This window comes from Centruroides vittatus, unplaced genomic scaffold, assembly GCF_030686945.1.
Source record: "Centruroides vittatus isolate TY-2023 unplaced genomic scaffold, ASM3068694v2 contig_3103, whole genome shotgun sequence".
Classification (NCBI taxonomy): Eukaryota; Metazoa; Arthropoda; class Arachnida; order Scorpiones; family Buthidae; genus Centruroides; species Centruroides vittatus.
The window spans coordinates 69,605-86,283 of record NW_027121999.1 but is presented as its reverse complement, the minus strand read 5'-3'; the positions used below and the strand labels follow the sequence as shown (position 1 = coordinate 86,283).

At 31.9% G+C, this 16,679-nt stretch overlaps 1 protein-coding gene across 4 annotated transcripts; it reads right to left on the bottom strand.

Moving 5' to 3' along the window:
* Positions 1–204: 204 nt before the first annotated feature.
* Positions 205–15,487, bottom strand: LOC136973187 (probable endopeptidase p60). Of its 4 annotated transcripts, XM_067267893.1 has the most exons (5): positions 15,408–15,487; positions 13,045–13,115; positions 9,125–9,246; positions 832–989; positions 205–749 (listed from the first exon to the last, which is right to left on the bottom strand). In XM_067267893.1, the coding sequence occupies exons 2-5, from the start codon at positions 13,065–13,067 to the stop codon at positions 705–707; spliced, it is 348 nt and encodes a 115-aa protein (XP_067123994.1). In that variant the 5' UTR covers positions 13,068–13,115; positions 15,408–15,487; the 3' UTR covers positions 205–704. The 4 variants fall into 4 exon arrangements, with proteins under 4 accessions (XP_067123994.1, XP_067123991.1, XP_067123992.1 ...); XM_067267890.1 differs by having other exon boundaries at positions 205–989; XM_067267891.1 differs by having other exon boundaries at positions 205–989; positions 13,045–13,112; positions 15,405–15,423.
* Between the last annotated feature and the right edge of the window lie 1,192 nt (positions 15,488–16,679).

Here is a 16,679-nt window from a genome sequence, read left to right as displayed (position 1 = left end):
GCGCCGCTATTTTACGATTGAGGATTTCCAGAACTTTTTGAAACGTACGAAAAAGGTTCGAAAGACGAAGACTCTGGAGTATAGACGATTTCATTAAACTAAGAGACTAATTATATATGTTTTATTTTGTAACCCCATAACTTCCAAAATAAATTAATTTTTATATTCCATATATTTTAGTTCACACACCCTCAGTCGTACAAGAAATAATATAAATCGAACGTTCGTAAAACAGAATATGTTTTCAAGCTAAGTTAATTTAAAGATAATTAATTAATATTGTGACATGCTGTATATGAATAATTTGCACTGTTATTTCTCTTTAAATCTGTAATTTTTATTTCGAGTTTCAGATTCTGAAAATTATTACTAATATCTGTTGTTTGACTTGAAGAAAGACTAATAATTTTACATTTTTGAGTTTATAGTCGAGCTGTAAACTTCAAATTCTGGATTTAAAGTGATGTTAGTAAGTTTCGACTACTAACTAATGGAAGTAAATTACTTCTAGATTTTGACTTTAAAGTAGTTTCTTCGAAATTTTCGATTTACGGTATCGTCATTGGAATTTTGACTTTACGATATGTTAAGAATTAGAATTTACAGCAATTATTTTATGTTTAGGTACTGTATTTGCTGTATCGCTACAGTATTTAGTTTCTGAGTTTTCAGTTATGTTAGTGTCTTCAGATCCCGTGCTTTCGTTAGTTAATTTTTTTATTATTGCTACTGTTGAGATTTTCAGTAGTTTTTAGCAGTGCTAGTGTCGAGATTTTCAACAGTGCCATTATTGGGATTTTCAGCAGTGCTAGTGTTAAGATTTTCAGTAGTGTTATTATTGGGATTTTCAGCAGTGCTAGTGTTGAGATTTTCAACAGTGCCATTATTGGGATTTTCAGTAGTGCTAGTGTCATTAGATTCTGGGCTTGAAGTAGTATAGTCCGGACTAACAGTAGTTTCAGCTTCAGGTGTTGGTGAGGTCTTCGCATCTTTTAGAAGAGAAAATTTAGTTTAAAATACAAAAATATTATTTAATCACGCAAACAATGCTTACGATTTATATATTATGCCATTAAAAATTTAAGATTACTTAGTAATTATAACAAAAATTTAATATAAATTTCAACTACTGTTTAAGTTTTAAAATAATAGTATTGCAGATATATTCAGGACAACAAATTAAATTCCACATTCGTTGACCAAATAAAACAATATAAAACTTTCACCTATTCAGTTCAAACACTCCAATAAACAAAATATATATTATGAAAAAATTTAATAAATATGCAAAATTTTCCCAAGAAATAGCTTGAGGAAAATGAAGAAAGTAATTATTGTGTTCAATATTTTCTGCAGATGTGCAATACATTCTACACGAGAGTCTAGAAATGCCGTATTTACTTTAATCACAACAGTAACATAACAATGCAGAAAGTAGTAGTATACTTAAATTTATTACGTAGAAACTTTTTAAACGAGAAACACGTGTATAGTCCGTGCAGCGAAAGAGTAGACATGAGTCAGTCTGAACGGAATAGGCCGGATGGCCAAGCGATTATGGTGGCAGGCTACCTGTCAGGGGGACCCGGGGTCTGAATCCGGACGGGTCGAGAAATCCCCAGGAATTTTTCGGGGGGTGGTCCATCCAGATATGTCGGCTCCTGTCCCTCACTACCCGGCTCCCCATTGTGGGCCTAGCCGAACCCATAATAGGCCTGCTAAAAGAGACCCTCTTAGTGCCCACAGGGCGGAAATAATTTTTTAAAAAAAGCCTGAGCGGGAAGAATCTATGTCAAATGAAAGGGATGGAACGAGAAATGTGGAACTTGACACATTGACTACAATAATAAAATTTCTAAAAAAAAGTAAAACAATAAAATTATTCTTGGTAAAGATAGTATAAGAAGGTTTTAAAAATGCAAAAAATACAGTTGAGAGATCAGATCCATGTATCAACTTTCACATCCTTTTCATTTGATAGGCTGACTCATGTCTATTCTTTCGCAGCTCGGACTATAACAACACAAACATGATAAATTATTTTAAGTAGATTTGTTTCAGCGTTTGTTCCAGTGTTCAAAACGTTAGCAACAAAATATTGTATTTGTACCACAAGGAAAGTAAAATAAAATTAAACGTTTCTGCTAACTTAAATCACTTATTTATGTTAGGGCTTATCACACCAGTGAATTTGAGCACAAAAATTTCTTATATTTAATATATATTTAAGTTTACAAATCAAAGAAATTTTACAATAATTTTTGTGATGTCTTCATCGTTATTTCGGCCTTTTAATATAACTTTTATGTTTTTATATTGTGAGTTTAATTGAAACACCATCTGAAGAGAGATTATTTTAGAGTCCGAAATGCATTTTAGGGATATTTTATATACAGTGGGTGATCGGTTAACGAACAGTTCAGACTAGTGATTGCATTACCGGTAACCGGTTTACCGATATACCGGTAAAATAGGATAATTATACCCGGTAAATTTACCGGTAATTAATTTTTTTTAATTAATTTTTTTACCGGTATTTCGGTAAAAAAAACCATCTTAATTAATCCGATATTTATTTTCTAAAATTCCCACGGATATTTCCCGTTGGAAGATTTCTTTTTTCTCTCACCCCATACCATAGCGAGAAAACAGTGCAGGTTGTAATGAGTCATTCCATTTGTAATTTAAGGTTACTAAAAGCAATTTTCTAGTCTGTTTATAACTTGATTCCCTATATTATACTCCAAAACGAATCTTGTTTTTGTTTTCAAAATAGCTGAGATGCAAAAGGAAACTTTTTACAAAGTCTTGATAGTTCATAAATACGTGCTGACTGAAAACACGACTTACATAGTACCGTATTTTACGGACTATAAGACGCATTTTTTTCTTCGAAAAGTTGCCTCCAAAATTCAGGTGCGTCTTATAGTCCGTAGCATCTTATATGTATTTTATATGTATTTAAAAAAAAAAAAAAATGTTTAAAAATTAAAGTGCGTCTTATAGTCTGTAGCGTCTTATAGTCCGTAAAATACGGTAAGTAATATTCTTGTTTATTGGTTTGTGCTTTATGAAGCTTGTGGTAGTACGCCATATTATATATATATATATATATATATTATTTTTAATTGAGTGCTGAAAGAGCTCCTTTTATTTCTTCTTTGTTTCATTGTTCTATCCCTTCTAGAATGTTCCTTCTTAACTCGCCTCTTGGGGCTGGTGATTAATCCATAGAACAAAAGAAAAGAAAAAGCCGCGAGGGCTAAGTTGGGAGAGAAACGATCACTTTTTGACTCAAGAGTGAAAATAGAGACTAATAGAAAACGCCACAGAGATTTTTATAGTGAAGACAAGACAGCGATCATATTTTTGTGTAAGAAACAAGGATCAGGATTGTCACCACGCCCAGACTACGTATAAGAACGGGTACCCACTTTCCTATAGATTTATCTCTTAATCCTCTTTACATCTATCACTTCTCTTCTTACTTAGTATCTAATTAGTTTTAAGGTCCTAGAATTAATTCTTTTCTTTGTGTTATCGCAGTCCCAAAGATATCGATATACAGTGGTGCCTCATATAACGTACTTAATCCGTTCCAGGTGCACGTCCGTTAAGTGAAACGTCCGTTATACGAAACGCATTTTTCCATAGAAATACATGTTAAAACATCTAATTCGTTCCGCAGCATAAAATAACCGTACTGTATCATAAAAAAATGAACATGGGGTGCGTTCTTTTATTCCTCCGCGTAACTCTGCGCGAGCAACATCCGTTTAAAAATTCCTGCGGAACGCGTTCCTAAATTCCGGTGGGAGCGCGCGCCGTTGAACCGAAAAAACGGCTGCTTGTAGCAGTAATTTACGGTGGAAAGCAACATGGCGTCCTCCATGGCTCAGATAGTTTCGTTTCCGGGTCCATTATGTGGTTTTATAAATGAAAATTTAGAAATTGTGAAAGCGCGAGTTAGCGCACGCGGTGACGTAAGTGTTTTTACGAATTTTTTTCGAGGCTATTTTGAATGCTCTTTCAATAAATAGTTCATTTTATGGTTAAATTTTACAATTGGGACCCTTCTTTTGCTTTTAAACGCTCATATTTTAGAATTATAGATTCCTCCAACGCGATACTATCGATAGTGCGGGCGCCGCCATCTTTCTTTTTTCACCGTCGTTCCTAAATGCCTACAAACAGCAGCGCATTCCCGTAGTAGCGGAGACGCAGAGCTACCGCTATTAAACAACGCACCCATGGAGCAGTCACCAATTATGCCGGAAAGTCCGTTGTTCGCAGCCAGTCCGTTGCTCGAGTCACGTAACGGCCAAACAGAAAGTCCGTTGTTCGCAGCGTCCGTTATTCGAGGCGTACGTTATACGAAGCACCACTGTATATTCTTTGTCGCGAACCTAATATAAGTTGTGGATTTTTCTAAATCAAATTTTGTTGTTAGCGTAATCTGTAAAAATTAATTTTTCGACTGAAGAGAATTACAATTCAAAGAACCTCGTTCATCACGTGAAATAACGATATTGTTTTTTTTTTTTTTGTATATGTATCTTTGTGTGCACCCTTTCGCGATGAACATTACACATTGGATTCAAATTTCGTAAAATTCAGTTATTGGAATCTTTATTGTGAAATTAATTAAAACAGAAACAAAAGAACGCATTAATATAAATATAAAAATAGTTATAGATAAAAACATAAATAAAAATATAAAATACCATTTTCCCTAATACAGTATGTTTTACATTTATTGTAGTAATGAGTAAAAGTTCGCCGTGGGATTACTTCAATCGCACAACAGAAAGAGATGCTGGAATGTGCGAAATGTGCTTTAAAACAATCAAAGCAGTCGGAGGAAGTACTAGCGGGCTGCATAATCACCTCATACGACGTCATGATATAAACTTACTGAAAAGAAAATCTGAGGAGACAGCCGGAAAAAGTGCACAAAATGAATATAAAAAAAAATAACTACGTTTTTCAAGAAAGAAAATGACGAATCTTTGCCTATAGTATTATTTTCGTATAGCTTCAGTTGACGGACTGCCATTCTCCAAATTTTGCACATCGAAAGACCTAAGACGACTTTTCTCTGCTAGCGGATATGTGAATCTTCCTAAATCTCCTCATTCGATTAAAAAATGATCACTGAATTTGGAAAAAAAAAATTCAGGATGAGATTATTAAAGATATATTGGAACGAAAAGTTCGAGGAGAATCTTTCAGTATATCTTGTGACGAATGGACATCACTTAATAACCGTCGATATATGAATGTCAATCTCCATGCAAGTAACAAATTTTGGAATCTTGGTTTGATTCGCGCACGTGGATCTATGTGTGCTGAAAAATGCGTTGAAATTTTAAATGTCAGATTAAAAGAATTCAATGTCGATTATAACAACCTAATTTCAATTGTCACAGACGGAGCTGCAGTGATGAAAAAAGTGTCAAGATTAATCAACGTAAACAGCCAAGTGCGCTTTGCTCACGGCTTACACTTAGCAGTAGCGAAAGTTCTATACAAAAAAGGCCGTGTTAAAGAAAACAGAACCCATACATTCGAAACTGGATGAGGAAGATTCCGAAACCTCAGACAATGAATCCGATGATGGAGGATTTGAAGTAATACAGGAAAGCCTTGATGACACTATGTTTCGCAGGGATGTTTTTCAAAATGAAACTTTAAATCTTTTAATTAAGAAAATATGAAATTTAGTTAAAACGTTTCGAAAATCACCACTCAAAAATGACATTCTTCAGAAGCATGTTAAAGTTGAATTAGAAAAAGAATTATCTCTACTATTAGACTCAAACACACTTTGGAACAGTATGTTGACCATGCTAGAACGTTTTTGAGAGGTCCGAAATTCTGTCAGAAAAAGTCTAATTGATATTCGTTCAGATACATCCTTTTCTGAAGATGAACTTAAATTGCTGTCTAATACAATACACTCATTACAACCTATAAAAGTAGCAGTCGAATCATTGTGTTGCGAAAACACAAATTTGTACGTTGCAGATCTAACGTTAGAATTTCTGATAGAAGAACTATCAAAGCAGGATTTCTTTCTGTGTAACGAACTAAAGAAAGAAATTATTTTTCATGTGAAAGAGAGACGAACCATTTATTCTGATATTTTAATGTATCTACATAACCCAGAAAAATTAAACAAACATAAGTCACACGAAATATTCAATGATGTTAACAAAAATACAATTTTAAATGGAATTGTAGAGATAATTAAGCACTTATCAGAAAATGAAAACGAATCAAGACCTGTCGATGTCGCTGAAATTAGTTCAGACTCAGATGCTGGTGAGAGGTGTTCATTGCTTACCACACCATCAACTTCTCACGTCGACACGAGAACAAAATCTACAATAAAGAACTCAAATTTAACAATGAAAGAGAAATTGGATTTATTTATTAAACATCAAACAAGCGTAGACACTGATAACAGTAATATTAGTAAATTTAAAAGTGTGAGAGATATAGTTAAGAAAGAAATGAATTATTTCGTAGAGCAAAAAATACAAGGAACGCATCTTAAAAAGGTTTTCAATGCTCTAATGACAGTACGTCCAACTAGTATTGATTCCGAGAGAGCTTTCTCTAATGCAGCTGCCATTTGTACGAAAATTAGATCTAGATTAGATGACGAGAGCCAAAATGTATTATGTTTTTTAAGAGCCTACTTTCAAAATAAAGAAAAACATGATTAATAATTAACATTATTTCAATGTCTGTTATGTCATAATAATTACTATTATAAGAATATTGTTTGTGTAAACCAGCGGTTCCCAACCTTTTTTTGACCAGGGATCACTTTGATTTCATTGTTGTTAGCAGGGACCACAAGGTTTAAGAAAAATAAACTGTTTCAATCTAAAAATAAACTTTAATCAAAACTTTTAACATAAGTAATCGTTAAACTCAAGAGTAACATGCTTTAACAGTACTATTATAATAGAAAACATAACATTTTTAGTAAAAATTAAATTCAGTTTGTATCAATGTGGGAATAATAATTTAAAATGAATAAAAGTTTTAAATCTTTCGCGGACCGCTGGTCTAAACTGATAGAAAACTTAAAAATAAATGGTTGTTCAATAATTCTGTCAGTAATTCAGTTTCGTTTCAAATCATTTCTTAATACGATTTTACCGGTAAATTACCGATAAACCGGTAATTCCGAATATAATTACCGGTAACGTAATATCCGGTAAATTTGCAATCACTAGTTCAGACTGCGAACAAATCGGATAACGAACACTTTCGCAAAGATTTTTATGCTTGGACAACGAACACATCACAGAACAAACACAAAAAAGGGGCGAAAAATAACGAATACCGATTGGTTTTCCATTGTCTGTAGGTGAAAATTCGAAACCTTTTGGAGCGCAGGAGACGTCGACAACGACGCTCAACCCGATACCGATCGGATAGTATTCCTTCGAACTTTGAAACTCTCCCTTGTAATTCCAGCTTTTTGTTTATCTTTCTGAAAAAATAACTTTTTATAATGTTTGCGAGACTGTCGGGCACTAGTTAAGTTTTGCGTCGGTTTTTATTTTCGAAAGATGAGAGTTTAATAGCCAAGGTATAGAGTGGATAGAAGATGTTAACCAGACTGAGGTTAATAAGCTTGGGGGTCTCTACAACGACAATGCTATTAGTTACTTCCGAAAAATCCCGAAGAGAGAAAAGCAATCGACATTGGACAGATTCTTTAACGTCCCACAAACGGAAAAACGACATGACTGATAAAAATGCAAGACTGTGTGTATATGTATTTTTATTATTACATATAAATAAACATAGTAAGAACGTATGTAATTTTTTATTTATTTTTGGGGTCTCCAGAACGAATTAATCAAATTCCCATAAAACCTATACTAAATCGATATTCGGGTAACGAACATGGTCTTAGAACGGATTATGTCGTTATCCGATTTTCCCTTAATTTTATACATATTAGTTTTAATTATTGTAAAATCTTTTTGTTTTGTAAACTTAAATATATATTAAACTAGCAAATGAGCCCGGCATTGCTCGGGAAAAATGTAACGATAGCAAAGATTAACATTATTAGATTATAGCCGATTTTACCCGTTTTTACCGTGTAAAAATTAGGTCCTCCTTCTTCCGAGACTAATTATAGAATTTTTAGATGGGTTTAAAAATGTTCGATATCCCGAAAAACGCAAAAAATTGCATCTAAAATAAAAGCGTAGAAGCCGAGTTCTTCAAAGTAATACTTAACTCTCTTCCTCTCCCTTGCGAGAGAGAATTTTCAAAAATTCCTTCTTACTCTGCATCTCTTCCTCTTATGGCTTATCCTAACTGTGTACCAAATTCAACTTGTAACTCCTAACCGTTTGTGCTCTGTGCTTATTATTATCCACCCATCACGATTATATTATAGCAATAAGATCAAATTTATGAGAAATTTCGTTTGCAATATTCTATTTATCGGATATCTAATAGAAAAAAAATGATTCTATTTATCGGATATCTAATAAAAAAAAATGATTAAAATTATTATTAAATTTTAACTGAATAAATCTTTAGTATATTAAGTAACCTAAAAAATAAAAAATTAAATAACCTATAAAGACTTGGAAGACTTCCCCACTGAGTCATAGGATGGCGTTAAGGTTACTAAATTTTAAGGGAAGACAGGAAGATCGGAAAATCTCGGTCTTTGTCAGGCTCCCGACACCAGATAGGGATGAAATGCATCCTATCACACGTTAAGAAACATCCCTTCTTAGTGTGCATTCTCTTGGCGTATCCTAACTGTGTACCAAGTTTCAACTTTCAACTCTTATCCGTTTGGGCTCTGTGGTCATTGTTATCATCCGGTTTCACCGGGTGTAAAAATTAGCCCCCCCTCTTTCGATGCTACTTAGAAAATTATTAAATAGGTTAAAAGTATTTTTTGATTTTCCACAAAAACTCGAGAAACCGCATCTAAAATAGTATAGTAGGAGCCGAGTTTTTCAGGGTAATTCTTAAAGTTAGTAGAAACGTTTAATGAAATTAAGGACCAAAAGCAAAAAACATAATTAAGTGAGATGTAAAAATGTAAGGTTAAATAAATTTCAGAACTTACCTGAAAGCTTTTTATCTATAACTGCTACAGATATAATAAGGCATATACTCAATATAAGCATAAACAATAATGCTATGATCAATAATCTTTCCAAACTCGTTCTTCCTGACCACACGGAATATCTTGTAAAAATAATCAGAAATATATTTTATATATCATAAATACGCAATATATATGGGTGGATCAAATGAAAGCGGAACAGTGGTCATAATTCAGTGTGTGTGTATGTGAGTGCAACAAAACTGTGTGTAGATGTAGAGCGGGAGGTGAAAGAGGAGAAACCCTATTGAGGAATGGACTCACCCTTGGTAAGCGCGCGCAACCACGTGCTATGAGCTGGCGGTCGGCCAGGAGTGTCCTCCGGCAGGCAATCAGTCTGCGTCATGTTTGCCACTAAAGAAGAGCAATGTGGTACCCTGGAACATTTGCGTGCAGCAATCAAAGCCAAGCGGCTAGGAATGTTGTCTTCTGGAGCGCTTTTGCTCAACGACAATGCGCGGTTACATACGGCCACTCGCACACTGAGCATGCTTGCAAAGTTTCGGTGGTGTGTTGGAACACCCACCATACAGCCCCGACCTTTCACCATGTGACTTTCACATCTTTGGTCCGCTAAAAAAGCATTGCGGGGTCGACGTTTTCAATCGGACAGCGAAGTCATGGACACTGTTCGAAACTGGTTTCAGTCTCAGCCAAACTCTTTCTACGAGCAGGTATTCACCGCTTCGTGCAACAATGGGACAAATGCTTGTGAAATTTTGATGATTGCATTTGAAAATAAATAATGGCTAATGGTGTGGCTCGCTATTGTTCTGTTTTCATTTGATCCACCCTTATAATAAATATAAATATTTATTATTGCTTAAAGTTATATATAAATATAATAAATATAAATACAAATATAAATATTTATATATATATATTTCTTATTGCTTAAAGTTATAGAAAATGTGTAGTGAAAATGATATACATTAATTGACAAAAATATGCACCAATCAGGAGGCGTTGGAATCGAGTGATGATGGTAGTGATTACAATATCACAAGAGTGGGAAAATGTTCTGTGAAATAACGGTACAATCTCGAAACTTTAGTATTTTGTGGGACCTCTTGCCTGGATATATACGACTGTACAACCGGGCATGCAAGCATACAGGTATCGTATGGCATCCTGCGACAAATTTCCAACATACGTTAAAACTGCTGTTCCACATCCCTCATGCTCATAGATAGATCTCGCAAAATCATTAACATAATTAAAAGTTTTCTAGTAACGAGTTGCAGAACCTTCCCGGAAAAAGACATTTAAAATTGTGTGTGGTGCCATCTGTTATGATATTCTATTTTAAAAACTTTTTATATTATTAATTATTATAAAATGACAAAAGGCATAATTTTGAAGGTGGGGATAAGTTTTATAAAAGATTGTAAATGCTATTAACGTGTAAAATCTTCATTAAGTTCAACTCTATTCGATATACCTAAGCTTACCAGACTTCCCGTTTTGACCGGGGTTGTCCCGGTTATTTGGTAAAATTTTAAATGTTCCGAATATACAAGAAGTAAAAATAGTGCAGTCTCGAGTAAAATGGCGATTTGGCAACTAAATAATCTCTTCTGTTACACTGACTGTTGCCAATCTAAATATTTTGTATCTAGTTCTAAGTACTTTTAATGTTGTCTAGATATTTTCCTCCAAAATTTATAGCATATGGCCTAATAAATTTAGATGTTTTATTTTTTCACTCAGATATTTTTTTACAGAATTTATAATAGCACGTAGCCTATGAGATCCAGATATTTTTATTTCATTTTTTATATATTTTTGTTTCAATTAGAGATGGAAACATTGAAACCTATATACCAAGTCTCATCCCAAAGTGAATTTCCCAGGTCGTGCCCTCCCCTTGTTAGTCCAGTTCAAATTGCTAGTCGGCTTTTGCGATTATTTCGTACTGCACATTAAATAAATTTAATCTCTAAAATGCCAAAAGGAAACCGTGTCTTTACTGATAACTGAAAAAAGTCTGTGATCGTATTGACGAAGTGAAGTATGAACTGTGCTTTTCAGAAGTTTCAGTAACTCATGGTGGGCGTTCAAACATTAAAATCACTTGAAATGTGAGAAACATAAAGCAAGCAATAGAAACTTTCTCAAATATATTGTCATATTTTAAATGTACCGATGCTAAGTGACAAAAAATTTTTAAAGAGAGTTCGCACTAGTGATAAATATTAACAACTTCTTAATAATAAGATATATTTAGTTGAGTTATTAAAAATTACTTTTAACTCGTTGCTTTTGTTAACACCTTCTTTATTTAGCCTTTTCAATCATAGGTACTTATCCTCGTACGCTTTATTTTCTGTTGTAAGTATTTTCTCAAAATTGTCCCGGTTTGAGAAAAAATATTATGCTAAGCCTAGTTATACCACACAAGACTCCTCTCTATCTCCCCATCCCTTTGATCTTTAATATTTGTATTAATAACTTACGCAATATCTACAAACAACTTGTTATCTTTTGAAATATTTAATCATATTTTATCTAATAAAGTTTTAATTCGATTCATGGTTAAAATTATGCAATCATTAATTAAATTTCATAACCTAATGGTAATGACTCATTGTTACTGAATCATAATGGTTATACTGTATCACATAAATATTTAATTTATTGTTAGATATAAAACAACTCAATTCAAAGAACATCAAAAATGCAAAACATGTAAACAAAAAAAAAAAAAATCTTACAAAATTCTGTAGGTATGTAGCCTACAAAGAAACGCCATCTCTGCAGTGAAGAATGGTTGTTCCAAGTGATTGGATATGGCAAGCAAGCAAGATACGACTAGTATTTGTAATGCAACTTTTACTTTATTAAATCTGTATGTGTTTGCATCTATTTTGCATTATATCTCAGGAATAGATGAACCAAAAATTTCGAAACTTGGAAGGGTTATTTCTATATATAGAAGCATTGATGTTATTAAATTTTTGTGGTTAAAGGTCATGTGGGTGGGAAAATGAAAGTTTTACTGGTTATTCTCATTTAAAAATTTTTGGAACTATTCTTAACTCTTAGAATTAAGCCTTTTGCATTTTTATAATAATTATTAATATAAAAGTTATTTTTAATAAAATTTCATAACAATGGCAAGACACACAAAACAAAGGAATCAGGAATCTTCTCAGACATTTGAACAGTGTTATACGACAAATCTGAAATTTGTAAAACGTGGTTATTTATGCCAGATAGTTAGGCTACATAAAGAATTAAACAAGTTTTTCGCTTTACTGCAGTGATTGAAAGGTGTGTGTGTGTGTGATATGGAGAGAATTTACGCTTAAATTTCCAAATACATTAACCAGACGAAGAGGAATTGAAAAATTTTCATTTGGCACTGTATGGCACGCGACGACAGATACAAAAACTTAATGTAAAGTCTCAATTTAATTTATTATTACATTAAAATACTGATATTTCAAAATAATTCGTAAAGTAGAAATAATAATTTTAAAAAAAAGTCAAATATATGTAAATATTAAAAAAATTCAGTCAATAATTATTTATGCTATAAAAAAATTTGAGACACAAAAATTTTATAACGATTTCATTATTATTACAAAAATTATAGAGATTTCTTTATGCCTAGTTACTTTCCACCCACCCGTAGTTCAAGTACAGTTACTATTTATTTGCCACTTCACTTTTATCTATCACTTCACTATTGATTTATCACTTATTTCACTTCATAAACGCCCCAAAAATTTGGCAGTTTATCTTAATATATCCTATCTGGCATAAATTTGACAGCATTATCATAAATTAAAATACATTAAGACTTTCGATTCTTTATCATTCCGAAACAAATAAGCTATTTTAATAAAAAAAAAAAAATATTTAATATCGATACATACCTAATAGATATACAGTCGATCATTTTATTTCTGTTCTTAATTCTGTACCTCTTCAGTTATCTTCAGTAAAGCTTTATATTAATTAAAATTGCTTAATTTACATGAAAAATATTAATAAACTATACAATTTATAAATTAGACACTACATTATCGTTAAAAATAGCTTAACGTAAGTGTGCTAATTTTAATGCTCTCTACTTATTTTGCAATGTGTCCTGATAAATACTGATAAATTATTTCTTAAATTCTGCTATTTATATTCTAGATAAAAAGTGTATTTGGTCGTTTTATGTTACGCCGAGAGGAGATATTTTTTATTTAAAATATCTAACTTGCTTTGGAATTTTGTTTTATGTAAATAATTTATAACTGTTTTTAAATAAATCCCTCTTTTTGATGGCTATAAAATTATGAATTTATTTGTTTTTATATTGTATTTTATGTAATTTAATCTGTTTACTAAACTTTATTTCTAATTCAAATTAGGCTGCAATTCAAAATAGAAATATATTATTACTTTCGTCCGTCTGTCTGTCCGTCGTTAATCTCGAGAACAGAGTTAGGTAAATGAAAATCGAGAGCACGTGTGGATAGCGCAGGGTAAGAGGCTCCGATTGACTTCCCAACTGAACTGTAGCCAGATGATTTTTTAAATTAATTATAATTAGAAATTGCGGCCCGGTATAGTCCGATACGTTCTATTTTCATGTTATTTATAATTGTTATTCTTTAATTCGGGTAAATTGCAAGACTGGAATTAATAATTAGGTGTAACGAAAGTGAAATTTAACCGCTCGTAACTACGATAAAGCGCAATTTACGCAAATAAGTTTAAAGTTCAAGTTGTTATTAGCTCTAACCAGGAACTATTGAGTAAAGCCGGTTAATCGGATTCTGGAGCTTCGGCCGTACCATATACGTCAAACATTAAACTCGGGTACACATGTAACAGTATACCTGCCTTAACTCGCTACTCTGGTTTCATTATTATTATTGCATAAAAATCATTTTATAAAATTTAAACACATTTAAATTGCTAATTAAGTTATAACTTTCTTAAAATTAAATCTGTTTCACAAATTCAATAATTAAAAATAAAATCTTCGGGCTACTTACAGTGTTGTAGTGTATTATGCTGCGTGTTTGATGATATTAGAGTGATTATTTATTAGGTATCGTTATTTCGTAATGAAAATAATCTAAATTATTTAAATAAAATCTTCATAACTAGATCAAATATTTAAAAAAATAACCGATCTATTCTTTATGTAAATAAATCACCAGGAAATGTATGATGAAAACCGCATCCATTTCGTTGAAAATAATCCTTTATGAAGAAATAATTTTCATAGAAAGTTATAGTTTTTCGAAATTCAGGGTGTTATTTGAATTTTTATATTTCAGTATGTTTTCTCTTGTTACTCGAATTTATAACTCACCCACTCTTTAGGGGGATGGTGCTTTATAAGAAAATTTTGGTGAAAAAACTTGGGTGATAATTACAAGTAAACAGTGGAATAACTAAAATTTTGTGGTTACTGTTACCTATGGTTCCAAGATGGCGGTTCGTCTCTGATTCCAGCAAATAAAAGAAGGGAAATAGTGGGGACGCACGTTCTAACCTAACCTAACCTATTCTAATAAATTACCCTAATTATTACCAACAAAATTATTAGAATAGGTTAGGTTAGATTAGAACGTGCGTCCCCACTGTTTCCTTGCTGGAATCAGACGAGCCGCCATCTTGGAACCATAGGTAACGTTAACCGATTTTGTTATGGGAGGATAATTCAAAATGTAATGAATTCAGATTGAATGAAAAAATTAAGCCTCTAGTAGGATCCGATACCCAAATCACCCCCGTAAATACCCTACTGCATACTTTACAAAAATTTGTTAAAGAGTATAAAGTCAATAATATATTTAGAATAAAAATAAACGGGAAATACTATAAAATCTTCATTATAAGCAAGCTTTTAAAGCGACAAAAATTCCCGAAAGACGACAAATTTAAAGTTAATATATATATATATATATATTTATTTTTTTTTCCTTCAAAAAATACGTCGTAAATCGAGATAACGAGGATATAAAGAAGATGGTGCAAAAGCCGGTTAACCGAGATATAATTTAGAAACGATTAGAACCAATATGGAACAGCTGCTGGTGATTCAGATCTATATCGACATTCGAGCCACGCTAAACATATTTTCTTAAGAAGTCGCAAATTGATATTATCTTTATATAAATTATTATAATTACGCCATTTAAACAACAGAATATTATTTATAATATTAATAAGAGGGAGAGTTCTAATTATTGTTATTATTTATTAAAATTATATAATAAATAAAAATTATTACCAGTACAAAAGGATTCCCGAAGGAAAATATCAGAGTGCACAAGTGGAGGGTCCGATAACATATAAGAATTTTTATCTAGGATCCTTCGAAAGATAATTTCTTATCACCTTATTACGCGTTACATGTGCAACGCTTTTATTAAATTCTTTACACAAGTAAATATAATAAAATTTTATTAATTATTTCGTCGGTTAGAAATGTTTTATGCATTTATAAACAGATTAAAAGTTTATTTTTATAATATTATCCAGGTATGTATTACATAAGCTTTAATTGTACAGAAAATTGCCTTAACAAATGGCTCTGTAGAAGACAATTCTTAAACTAATATGTACTCATTAATCGCCTTTCACGTGTAATTTCGACTAAGTAAACTGATAAAAATCAATATTTACTTTTTTATAAACTTTTACACCTGAGTAAATATTCAAATCGAATACTTTTCATTAAAAAATTATGCTTAATTTTGTGGAAATTTCGTTTATAAAAGTACTTCTTGTTGGAATTTAATATTTGAAAACTGACTTTTTTTTATACATCCAGTAATTTTAAGTATGTAAATATTGTAAATTTTATGCTTAAATTTAGTCTTTTTATTCGTGGAAACAAAAATATTTATGCTGATTACCACACTTGAAATGAAGATGTAATTAAAATTACAGCACGAAACTTGGTTAATTTAACTAAATAAACGCAAAATATACACACTTCAAAGTAGAAAATACAGTAAAACCTGTCCAAAATGGAAACCTGCCAAACCGGAAAATATTGAATACCGTGCGATTCCGGTTTACAGGTTTTACTGTACATATTTTCCAATTGCATCATCGTATATTTCTTTCTATGTTGTAAGTTTCTATGATGTGAGGATTTAGGATTTACGTCTCGCTTGTTAATAAATGAGGCAAAAAGTGTAAATTGTCATATCAAGGAAGGTAAATTAAACCTTGTAACACAGATGAATAATATAGATATAATCTTCTTGTTTGAATCAATTCATGCAAATAATTTGTCAAAAAATTTTAGTTTTTCGATGGTTCATGGCGTATTATACTATGTAATGCACGACTTAATTATTTCTTTATTTTCTACATAACATATCTGAGTGTAACTTAATGTAAACTACTGTAAACATATCTACACAAAAATGCAATCTGTAGGATATTAACCTCAGAGAGCATGGATGAGAAAATATATATATTCTGATATGCATATTAAACCGATGATGATTAATTGTCATCATCGGTTTAATATGCGTATCAGAATTATTAT